Source organism: Lacerta agilis, chromosome 8 (genome assembly GCF_009819535.1).
Source record: "Lacerta agilis isolate rLacAgi1 chromosome 8, rLacAgi1.pri, whole genome shotgun sequence".
In the NCBI taxonomy this organism is placed as follows: Eukaryota; Metazoa; Chordata; class Lepidosauria; order Squamata; family Lacertidae; genus Lacerta; species Lacerta agilis.
In genome coordinates this window covers 12,571,391-12,583,595 of record NC_046319.1, presented here as the reverse complement: position 1 = coordinate 12,583,595, position 12,205 = coordinate 12,571,391, and the positions used below count along the sequence as shown (strand labels likewise).

The following is a 12,205-nucleotide window of genomic DNA, read 5'->3' as shown; positions in this document are numbered from 1 at the left end:
AACCCTCCCCCGTGCAATGCACCGAGTGACAATCCTATCCTGTATTATTGAGGGATAGGAAAATGTCCGATCCTGTATTACTGACTGAATTTTGACTGATTTATGTACTGTATTGCACTTTGATTCTATATTCACTGCCTTGGAAACCTTTGGTAAAGCAGTATATAAATGAAGCATACCATAGGACAAAAATATTTCAACCATTAAAATTTAATTTTTGAATATTAGCTATGAAATTTAAAATTTCCTGCACAGTGGAGTCCATCAAATTAAGTATTGTAATTATGGTATGGAAGGTGAGAGAGTCTACGTAAAGGCAAAGAGAGAGCCGCTCCCCCCCACCACAACCATAGAGCCTCCAGATGGCAGAAGCCTTGTACTTGATAAGCCTAGCGCATGCGCATTTGCGACTCCGGCTCGATCCTGGGCGGAAGCGACTGCGGAGCATCAATGAACGACATCCCCACCTTTCCTCTTAACTAGCGTCCTACTGGTCTCTACGAGTGTCAATCTCCCAATTTTTCTCTTCTGATTAGACGGTTTCTCCGTACCTCCCTGAGAGGGCGGGGAAAAGAGGAAGGTAGCTTTCTTTTTATTTATTTTTAAGAGGGCGGGGATAACCCCCTGTCACTCCCGCCTCTTCTCTATTTCTACTGGCAGGGCCCCTATCCGTCAACAGCTTGGGGGCTTCTGGTTGGTTAGCTTAGCCGGTTAGGGGGCGGTGCTGACACTGAGGGCGGGCGCAGAAGCAGGGAAAGAAGGCGAGAGCTCTGCCGGGCCGCAAAGGAGAGAATGAGGCCGAGGAAGCTGTGAGAGGAAAGGAGAGGAGGAAGGAAAGGAAAAGGTGACACGCGGGGAGTGAGGGAGGCAAGGGGTGTATGAGGGAATCCCCGCCCTTTCGCTTCACAGAGGTTGGAGGAATTACCTCGGGGTTTGCATTTTAATTTTTACCTCAGGAGAGGTAGGTTACTCCTGTTGGTCCTACTTAGAGTAGTCCCATTGTAGCTTTGTTTTCAGCTGTTCTTTATCTTTATCTACTCGTGAGTAAACTTCGCCAGTGGAGCTTACTCCCAGGTAGGGCCGTCCGCATCTCAGTTCTGTTTTGCAGTTTCTCTGAATCCCAATTACGGTTTATTCCGTTTTTCCTTATTAATAATACGTTTTAACGTAACAGTTTGTGTGTGTGTGTGTGTGTGTGCATATGTATACACACGCATATGTATAGGTTCTTAGTGGTGGTATCCATATACACATATATATGTGTACACACACATATACACACACGTGTGTGTGTATCTATGAATATACATGTATATATGTATATGTGTGTGTGCATGTATATGTACACACACATGCCTATATACATAGAGAGGTTCTTCTAGGTGGTATCCAACTTAGTGTTGGTCCTACTTAGAGTAGTCCCATTGTAGCTTTCTTTTCAGCTGTTCTTTATCCATAAGACAGTCTGGAGTCCCTGTCAGGGGAAAAGGCGGGGCTTAAATAAACAACAACAACAACAAAATGAGCCTAACTTAGTTGTGCCCGTTAATCCAAGTGGGTTGCATCAAATCAGAGATCAGAGACCTGTGACATGACGGACTTGGTCTTGCAAGGGTTGCATCTCTTCGATTAGGCTTCCTGTCAAGGATGGCACTGTCTTTATTCCTTGTCATTGGTATTATCATTATTATTATTTAGTCATTGCTAATTAGAAAATATATACACACACTACACTACACTACACACACATATATAAACACACACACACACACACACACACATATATATGCACACACACACAGGGTACCTCGGTTTTCAAGTGTCTCGGAAGCTGAACATTTCGGTTTTGGAATGCCAAAAACCTGGAAGTAAATGCTTCTGTTTTAGAACACGCATCAGAAGTCAAATGGCCTTCGCTGAGTTTCCCCCCCCCCCCATTTTTCTCCATTGAAATTGCAGGCCGCCCTTTGCGCCTTGGTTTTTGAAATGGTAGCGGATCAGTAACCAGTGCAGATCTCTGAATACAGGCATTATAATGCTGACAAAGCCTCACTCCCATCAGCAATCGTCCTGCAGCATTCTGCACTAACTGCAGCTTCCGGATCAAGCGTTAAGGAAGCCCCACATAGCATTCATTGCAGTAATCCAGTCTTGAAGCAACCTGTGCATGAACTACTTGTGAACTATCCAACAGTGGGATAAAAAATTCTACTGTTTTATTTATGTTTTATTGATTTAATATGCTGTAAACCGCTTTGAGGTTTTTCTTAAAAATACCGGTATAAAGCGGTATAGAAATTAAATAAATAAATACTGCAACAGCTTGTTGAAAAAGGAGAAGCTTCCATACGTGCTGAAAAGGCAATAGAGATGAATGATGTATGCCTCTCTTTTGAAGTTGTCCCATTTTGGCAGAATCTCCAAAGTAAACTGGAAACATAACCCCTATGACAGAAGCTTGGGATGAAGCCTTCTCTTTTTTCACCAGTTCAAAATGGTCTCTTTCTGCCATTCTGTCTCCTTAAGGGCCCAGAGGACTTGATGCTCCTCGCTCTGATTCGCCGCCACCATGTCAGGGACGGTCATTATCCTTCAGCAGTTTGCTGGTGGCCTCAAGAGCCGGAACGAAGAGGCCAGGGCAAAAGCTGCCAAAGATTTGCAGCATTATGTCACCATGGAGCTCCGTGAGGTGAGTGAGATGGGACTAGAGCTGGACAGAGCCCCATATGTGTTCTTCCTGGAAGTGTGAACGACGTATAATTTCCCTTCTACCTTTCCCATAAAGTCTTTGCTTTAGTGATTTCTTTGCTTCAATTTGTTCACATTTGCCTCTCCCTTCCCTCAGTTGTCTCTCCTTGTTATCAGACTTAGATTGTAATCTCCCTGGGGGCAGATACCTTTCTTTGGATTTTGTTTGCCGTCTACATCATGTAAACAGGTGATATTTAAATAATAATTTGACCCACAGGCTATTTCAAAACATTTTCAAATTTCATAGGCAACTGTCCTCCACCAGGCCATTCTGCCCATACCTGAACCCTTTTAATTGGAGAGCCTGAGATTGGACCTGGAACCTCCTGCATGCAAAGCACATGCTACAATACCCAGCTTTGGTTCCTCTCCAACATCCAACACCTTTCCACCGAGGCACAAACAAGAAAGCCTAAGAGATTTCTTTGTTTGGATCAGTCACATGTTCTTAACACTTTTTATTCATTTTTGCCTCCCCCATTCCCCCATACAATTTATGGAGACTGGAATAGCCTTTACTTATTCATGGCCAAGAATTGTTTTTCAAACATTTTTTTTTGTTTTCTCTTGCAGATGAGCCAAGAGGAATCTACCCGTTTTTATGACCAGCTGAATCATCATATCTTTGAGCTTGTCTCCAGTTCAGATGCAAATGAGAGGAAAGGGGGCATTTTGGCCATAGGTAAGTGCCTGCATATTTTGTCTAACAAAAATCTTGATATGCTGAGAGTTCCTTTATTTTTTGCCACATTGGGTTATAGTATATTCTCTCTCTCTCTCTCTCTCTCACACACACACACTCACAATTTATAAATGGTTCTTTTGTTTAACAAATAACCCAATGTAACCCAATGTTTTGACAAGAAAGCTATTCCAAATTTTAAAAAGAACAATAAAAATGAGCTCTTTTTATTTTATTCCTGTGTAATAGCTTGTTCTGTTGCTTTACAGCCTCCCCTTATTCTAGGGGTGGGGAACTGGATGGAGTCTCAAGGGCCATGTCAGGGAACTGCCCTCAGCCCCGCAGGATGTGTCTTTGATGTATAGAGAGCCCAGACACCTCCTCAGCAGCAATATCTCTCCAAACGGGCAGAGCGACGACTCCTCCGGTGGGGAGGGGCAAGGAATGAGCAGTCTGGAGAGGCAGAGACTTGGGGATGTTGCTGGGAGCCCCAGCGCGTCCCGCGACATTCACTCAGAGGGGAGCACGCCTCTTCCGGCGCCCCAGTTGCATAGGGGGGTCAAAAGGAGACAGGGGAGGAGGCACCTGGGTATGCCGAAATTCCTTTGTTGGGGTCGTAGCTGGAAACCAGTTAGCTGGAGAGGGGGTGGGTGAGTGAACTCATTGTCCATTTTTCATCTCCACTTAGCTGGGCCTGTTTAGGAAAAAGCTTGGCAAAAAGATGGATATTTACATATTGGGAATGGAAACTGTAGAGCGGAGTTCTGTAAGCAGCAGAAGCCTGCAGAATCTGCTGGACAAGTGGGACCTGCGACTCAGTATATGGCCAGCCTTTCCTTTCCCAAGATACTGCATTCCATTCCACTTTCCTAATAGAAGTACAGCAGCCTTGAGCATGCTAAGCAATCATTAGACCGTTGGTGTGTGTGTGTTCCCTCCGTGCTTTGGTTTTTTAAAATCTAAATATTTTTTTCTTTCCTTTCATTTTTTTCCCTTCTGCAAACCCTGGGGTTCCTTCAAGCCTGCTGTTACCCCTCTTAAGTATGGATGGTGTTGTTTTGCTGTGTAAGAATCTGCTCTTGGAGTTCACTCTTACTGTGCGGGATGATAATTGTATATACCTTATCAATTAAGCCTGGGGTGGAGAACCTCAGGGCTGGGGCCAAATGAAGCCCTCTGGGCCTCTCTGTCTGGATCTCTGGCCTCTCCCCAGGCCAGAGCGTCTCTCCTCAGACCTACTTCATATTCCCCTGGAAAGTTTTCACCTGGCTGGAATGTGTCATTGACCTCTGACAGTGCCTCTTGTTTGTCTGGAAGAAGGATAAGGAGTGGCATGTGAGTGTGTGTAGAAGGCACCTTTGTACAGTAGGCTAATGCTTACATTAATTGCTTCAACCCCTTTCGCCTATCCGGTCACAGCATGTGGCCCCTCAGAAGGCTGCCCAGGTGGAAGTGTGGCCCTTGAGCTGATAAAGGTCCCCTGCCTCTGAATTATGCTTTTCAAAAATGGTGGGTTGTCTTTCTCTAGGGTGGTTTGTGGTATAGGAAGAGGTAGCAGGGATATATTTAAATTAGAGAATTGTAGGGATATTTGCTTTCTTCCTCTGTGGCACTTTTGAAACACCCCCTGGCATTTTTCTTTTTTCCTCAGCGAGCCTAATTGGCGTTGAGGGAGGCAATGTCACCCGCATTGGCAGGTTTGCCAATTACCTAAGGAATCTCCTTCCCTCGAATGACCCCGTTGTTATGGAGATGGCCTCCAAGGCCATTGGGCGCCTGGCCATGGCTGGTGACACCTTCACAGCAGAATACGTGGAGTTTGAAGTGAAGCGGGCTCTGGAGTGGCTGGGAGCCGACAGGAATGAAGGACGGAGGCATGCGGCGGTAAGAGTCCATTCTTTGGATGCAAACAGCTTGCAGGACTTTTGAGGATTTCAGGAGTGATACTTCAAGGGGAGATCCAGAGCTGTGAGCAAATGCCTGAGCCTTGGTCATGTCCTCTACTGTTTTTCCTTCTTCATCTCAGTGTCTTCCCTACCCACCATACATTTAACTAGTGCTGTTTTGAAACACCAAACTTTGCACCATAACATAAGGCAGGGTTGTCCCGGAAGTTAACCGCTCTAAGGACATATGTTTGGGTTTATACCAGCTTAAGGCTCTCTGCTTTTTCCAAATAACTTTTGGAATTGTAACCTGCTGATGATGCTCAACCCTGCTCAATGGGGGATTCCCACCCACCACCCCCAGCAAGCACCAGATTCAGATATGTTTCTCCTTAGGACCACAACAGGGGAGGAAACAAACTCTCCATCCACTCCTGTTGTGACCTTGATAATTATTAAACTTCCTCCCCTGGCAGATGCTATTTGTGTTTCTCAAAAAACATGTGTGTTAAATGCAAAGCCACATTTAATGTATCTAGTTTGGCCTTGTGAGTTAGAAGTGGGGTATGAACAGATCTCCGCCTTGCTCTTTGTATGAGCTTCAGACAGAAGGCATGACCCCCGTGGGTGAGCCTGCCAGCACTGTTAGTAAGCATCTGATTTCTAGTTTCCTTCCTCTTGACTCGTATCATTTCACTCTTACCTCCCCTCCAGGTCTTGGTCCTGCGAGAGCTGGCAATCAGCGTCCCCACCTTCTTCTTCCAGCAAGTGCAGCCATTTTTTGACAACATCTTTGTGGCCGTGTGGGACCCAAAGCAGGCCATCCGTGAGGGAGCCGTTTCTGCCTTACGAGCTTGCCTCATCCTGACTACCCAGCGAGAGTCAAAAGAGATGCAGAAACCACAGTGGTATCGAGTAAGAAGAAAGCTTTCGGGGCTGATGTGGGTGGAAGAAGCTCCTATCCATGCCACACTATTGTAAATAGTGCTCCCCCTCCCCATTTAATCCCCACAACAACCCTGTAAGGTTAGTCTGAGAAGTGGTGACTGACCCAAGATCACCCAATGACCTTCATTTAAACCCTGGACTCCCAACTGTTGGTCTGACGTTTTAAACACTATGCCACACTGGCTCTCAGCATTGTAGGCCTTGGCATTCTTGGTGGAAATCTCAGTTCAGCCATAAATCTGCCAGGATGTCTCTCAGCCTCGCTGCCCAACTCTGTGTTAATGAAGATAAAAACAGTGACTTGCTTGACAGTGTGAAGGAATAAGATACAAGTGTTTGAGCAGTAAGAAAAACAGCTATATAAATGCCAAGTAATAATAATAATAATAATGTCATTTTAGCAAACATACGAAGAAGCTGAGAAGGGTTTTGATGAAACTGTGGCCAAGGAGAAGGGTATGAACCGCGATGACCGCATCCATGGGGCCTTGCTCATCCTTAATGAGCTGGTGAGGATCAGCAGCATGGAAGGAGAGGTGAGTTGATAAGGAGTGGGGCGCAGCTGGGTTGTACTACTCTGGATGTTGAGCTATGAAACTAGCTCTCATAGGAGGCAGCAATTGCCACCAACTTGTACGGCTTTAAAAGAGGATTAGACAAATTCATGGGACAATAAAGCAATCAATGACTGCTAGCCATGTTTCACCTCCACAGCTGGAGTCAGCAATGCTTCAAAGTACCAGTTGCTGGAAACCGCAGGAAGGGAAAGTGCTGTTGTCTTCAGGTTCTGCTTGTGAGCTTCACATAGGGATCGTGTTGGCCACAGTGAGAGCACAATGCGCCATTGGCCTGATCCAGCAGAGTTCTTCTTAATGTTCTTCTATCAGCTAGTTTAAGGTTGCTGATTTGAATCAGAGCCCACAAATATATTGAGGTCGGACTGGTTGGGCCAATGATGACTTTTTAGAGTCAGCTTGCCTTGCAAATATTTGTGAGTTGTTACTTGCCTGCAGTGTCCAGGTGCCAACCTCTTGAAATTCCTCCTCCTCCTTGCCATTAAATGGCAGAAAAGCAATCAAAATATGCCAAGATTGTAAAAGGTCAAAGAAATTATGTGTCCAGATTTTGCATAGAACCCAATGACTCTCTTGGCTACTCTTTTTGCTCATTTTCTTAGAACATACCTGCACAGCGGATGGACTGGGTTTATCTCTGATTCCATCTCCTTAGGGGTTATTGGGAATGATAGTTCTGTGTGTATTTAGTGGAGGAGGCTGCATGTAAAAAGAGGTAAATGATCATTGGCCACACTGACAGGAACTGTAGTCCAAAAAATCTGGAGGCCATCTGGTAGGAGAAGGCCAAGCTGGCTGATCTTCTGTTGCCTTCCATGCTGGGGTGGGTGGCCAGGACAAGCAGCATTAAACATCCTCTTCCTTTCCTTCCCCACAGCGTCTTAGAGAAGAGATGGAGGAGATTACACAGCAGCAGTTAGTGCACGACAAATACTGCAAAGACCTGCTGGGCTTTGGGACCAAACCTCGCCACATCACCCCATTTTCCAGCTTCCAGTCTATACAGCCTCAGCAGTCCAATGCCTTGGTAGGGCTACTGGGCTACAGCCCCCACCCAATAATGGGTTTTGGTGCATCACCTGTCCCACCCAAGTCAACCTTGGTAGAAAGTCGGTGCTGCAGAGAACTCATGGAAGAGAAATTCGACCAGGTGAGCTTGGAACCCCCCCCCCCTTTATATTGCCCTTCAAACTGCAACAAAACAGGCACAGCTTGAACAGCATCCCTTGGAGTTATGGAATCCCTCTGTTCATCTTTTCACCTATTGCTGAAGAGAGATAATTTATGCGCCCAGTTCAAAATTTCCCTTTGAACAAATTCTGCGGTTACACTTATTTGTTGATGAGTGCAGCAGTGAATGTGGCTCAGTTCAGCCATTGCGGCAATCTGTTCCATGCATGTAACAGACCAACCATGATACTGAGCTGCTTTTTCGTCTGCTCAGCTTGTAAGGTCCCTTTCCGCGGTGCACCAGCCTCTTAAGGCAGAGCAAAGACCCATAGTATAGTTTGTGAAATCAGACATATCTTCAAGTCAGTGCAAATGGTTTTGTAAATTAACTTCATCCATAGTTTCATATCCCATCTTAAGATCTGACATGGGTTCAAATTTGAAAATCAGCAGTGTTTAAATAAAACATTATTTTGTGTGTAGATGACAGTCAGAGCTATTTGTTAGAAACCATTGATCAATGCAAAAATACAAAGAGCAAAGAAGGACCTTTCTGTACAAACCTTCTATCCTTTCCATCCTGGAAAGGAACAGAGAAGGACTGGAGTGTTGGCAGGAGCATCCTACTCTCGTGTAGGACCCTGGCAGAGACACATGCCCGGCTGGCATGTTCTCTCCCTCCTGGTCGGTCATTCTGGAGCTTCAGAAGCTTTCTTCTGTCCTAACATCACAGCGACTGATACCAAGAAGCATCAGCACACTTAGGTATCTGCAGAGATGTGGAGTAACCTCACCATGCTCATTTCAGAGCTACTAGCCACAACTTTCAGGGACCTCTTCCCTTCTTTGCCAACTCCCACAGACAGTCTTAAATTGAATGCAACAGTCCCAACTTCCCAGAAAAAGGTAATGAGATCCCTCCCATTTGGTTCTGATTCTCTGCCGGTTCTATATGAGTTGACTCCGGCTCCCATTCAGATAGCCAGAATTTGTCCTATTTGGAGTAGGTCTGATGGGTTATATCCAATACCGGTCTTGCTCAGAATATACCCATTGAAATTAACAGGCCTTAGTTAGCCATGTCCATTAATGTTGGTGGACGTACTCTGTATAGGCTATACATCCCCTTGAAATGAATGGACATAGCTAACTTGGGTCTATCAATTTCTGTGGGTCTGCTTTTGGTGAGACTTGAGTGGTATACAAACCAATGTATGTGTCTAATCCTAAAGTTAAAGTTACTATGATTATTTTTTATTATGCTATCTCTTATTATACTTTATTTTGTTTTTACAACTATGCTCCATAAAGTGTTCTTAATGTTCTTAATGTTGTACACTGCCCTACGATCTTTTGATAAAAGGCGGTATATAAATTGAAAATAATAATAGTCGTCACCACCACCACCACCAATGATATAGATCATTACTGATAAAATATAAGTCTTTCTACAGTAGACAGCCATTGAGCTTACTGTGTACTGCAGATTTTAAACCATTTTAGAGGGACTGAAGTGTATCTCAAACAATGTTTTAAAACTATCCCTTAAAGTGCATTTCTCTCACTATTCTACAAAAGAAAATTGCTCATGAGATGTTTTGCCCCCATTTATCCACAGATCTCCATTCCCCCCCCCCCGGAAAAATTGCAGGGGGGGGAGGACCCTCTGGTTGCTATCTCAGCCCTTCACATCTCTTAACAACCACTCACACATCTGCAATCTGAAGTGGTATGGCCCAACCATACACCTCAAGCCTCGTTTTCTGTTCTGTTGCCATAACACCCTTTTACCTATTTTTATGTCTCTCAGGTGTGCTACTGGGTTCTGAAGTGCCGAAGCAGCAAGAACTCTCTGATCCAAATGACTGTCCTCAGTTTACTGCCACGCCTGGCAGCTTTTCGTCCTTCTGCTTTCACAGGTAAAAACGCTCTTGCATGCTGCTTTTTCAGAGGCAGGATTTTAAAATTTCATTTTGCAGGGGGCAACAGGTGGAGGAGATGGGACTGCAGGAGCAAACCCATTTGCTATTCCTGTACAGAATGGAATATACTTATTCTACTACAGACTGGTGGTGACTGGGTGGAATATATCCTACAGCTACAACTATGCCGGCTGAGGCTGATGGAAGTGGTAGTCCAAAATGTCTGAAGTGCTTCAGCTTGGGAAAGGCTGGGATAGACCTTCCAGATTCTGTGCTTACTTTCAACTGAGTGTTTCTTGGTGCCCTGGAACCAGAGCCATGCCTTAGCCATGGCTGTTATTTCTCTGTGCCTACTGGCTGGTGGCTGTGAATGACCTCTGAGCATAAGCAAACTGCCTTTCCTTCCTCACTCACTAGGTAAGGACCCACAAGCAGGACCCAATATAATAAAAGCCTTGCTGGATCAGGCCACTGGCCCATCAAGTCCAGCATCCCATTCTCACAGTCGCCAACCAGATCTGGAAACCCACAAGCGAGACTCAAGTGCAAGAGCACTCTCCCCTCTTGTGGTGTCCAGCAACTTTTAACTAAAAATCACCCAGCTACATTTGAAAGCCGGGCTTCTGGTAAACAAGTTTGTGAGCAGATTTGGCCAGTAACCTCTTTCTCACTGAACAAATGAAACCCCGAAATAATGTTGCTTGTGCTTCCTCTCTCCTCTTTTCATGTGAACTTGTGGCCAGCTGACCACTATCTTCCAGACACCATGAACCACGTGCTGAGCTGCGTCAAAAAAGAGAAGGAGCGAACAGCCGCTTTCCAGGCCTTGGGCTTGCTCTCGGTGGCCGTCCGGTCAGAATTCCAGGTGTACCTTCCCAAAGTTCTTGAAATTATAAAGGCTGCCCTTCCACCAAAGGACCTTACCCATAAGTGAGTGTGCTGCTGCTGTGATGTCTTTTAAAAGTGTTCACGGATTTCCGAACTGTGGGAGGGAATGATTTTTTGCCCAGTGTTTCTTTTGAAACATACAGAAGCTGCCAAGAATTGGGCTTCTGCCAAAATTATAATTAATATGATTTAAAGGTTTCCAAGCTACTCAGAAGATATTTAAAAGCATAAGTGTAATTACGTTATTCCATTAATGCATTCACAGAAAATGTTAACAAATTCACACAAACCCACTACGATTCATTGATATAATTTATACACATACATATATAGAGAGAGACATGCACACACACACGTTACACACACACAAAACCCCCACATATATTTTAATTGTGGTAACCTGCCCTGGGATCTTACAAATTGATAATGGTAATAGTAATAATAATAACACACCCACTGGGCTTTCTTCTGGCTCATCCTTAGGTGGTGTTTGCATCCTGTTAATCTTTGTCTTGGGGGTGGGGGGGCAGGAGAAATGGTTATACAAATAGGATGATAGTCAGGATGACACTGTAATTCTGATGCACTTCAGCAGGAGGCAGAAGTCGGTGCAGGTGGATGCCACCGTCTTTACCTGTATCAGTATGCTGGCACGTGCGATGGGGCCCTCCATCCAGCAAGACATCAAGGAGCTTCTGGAACCCATGCTGGCTGTAGGACTGAGGTAGGGATTATCCATTACCTCCGCCAGCCACTATGTGGCACTTGTGGGTTTGCGTTTCCCTCTGCTAACCATTAGCATTTTTTCAAAAGATACAACTGGCTAAGGCTCCGCTGTCAGGCTTTACGCCCCACCCACATTTCCAGCATGTTCTCTTTGGGACCTGCTGCAAACACTACAGCAACCCTGGAGGGGGCAGGGTTTGTCTCTGTTGCTAGTTCTACTTAGAGCGGATGCATTGAAATTAATGGCCATGATTAACTTAGCTCCAGTGGGTCTGCCCTGGGTAAAACTTAGTTAGTACTACCCCAAATACATCTGAAACGTCAAGTGGGCTTACGCCACAGAGCTGTTGCGCTTGGTGGCTTATCCTTGGTGCATGCCCGCTTCATGGTTGCAGACACATGCCTCTTGTTTAGGTGCAGCACTGTTTCCCTGCAGGGCTGGGGAACAAGGCCCTTGAAGCATCTCGATCTGGCCCTCTGGACTATCCCCAGGACACTCCTCCTCGAGTGCTTTTTCCTGGCTGGAATGTGTCCTTGAACTGTTGATAGTTGGTCCTGCTTGCCAAGATGGAGGGATGTGGGTGTTGTGATGTCTTAACACCTGACTTCTGTAGCTTACTGTACAAAGGTGAGAGCAGCATCCATTGCCCCACTCGT

The 12,205-nt window shown here is 45.3% G+C and overlaps 1 protein-coding gene across 4 annotated transcripts in view; it reads left to right on the top strand.

The window, feature by feature from the left end:
• The first annotated feature begins 816 nt into the window (after window positions 1–816).
• MTOR (mechanistic target of rapamycin kinase) overlaps window positions 817–12,205 on the top strand; it is a 92,616-nt gene continuing 81,227 nt past the window's right edge. For 2 of the 4 annotated variants that reach the window (XM_033159501.1, XM_033159499.1), the window contains exons 1-10: window positions 817–844; window positions 2,527–2,689; window positions 3,325–3,433; window positions 5,085–5,317; window positions 6,034–6,234; window positions 6,669–6,803; window positions 7,720–7,992; window positions 9,823–9,931; window positions 10,678–10,864; window positions 11,418–11,546. In XM_033159501.1, the coding sequence (XP_033015392.1) occupies window positions 2,570–2,689; window positions 3,325–3,433; window positions 5,085–5,317; window positions 6,034–6,234; window positions 6,669–6,803; window positions 7,720–7,992; window positions 9,823–9,931; window positions 10,678–10,864; window positions 11,418–11,546 (1,496 nt within the window). In that variant the 5' untranslated portion in view covers window positions 817–844; window positions 2,527–2,569. Of the gene's footprint in view, window positions 845–2,526; window positions 2,690–3,324; window positions 3,434–5,084; window positions 5,318–6,033; window positions 6,235–6,668; window positions 6,804–7,719; window positions 7,993–9,822; window positions 9,932–10,677; window positions 10,865–11,414; window positions 11,547–12,205 lie in introns of all 4 variants that reach the window. The other 2 variants (XM_033159500.1, XM_033159497.1) reach the window with 1 other exon arrangement.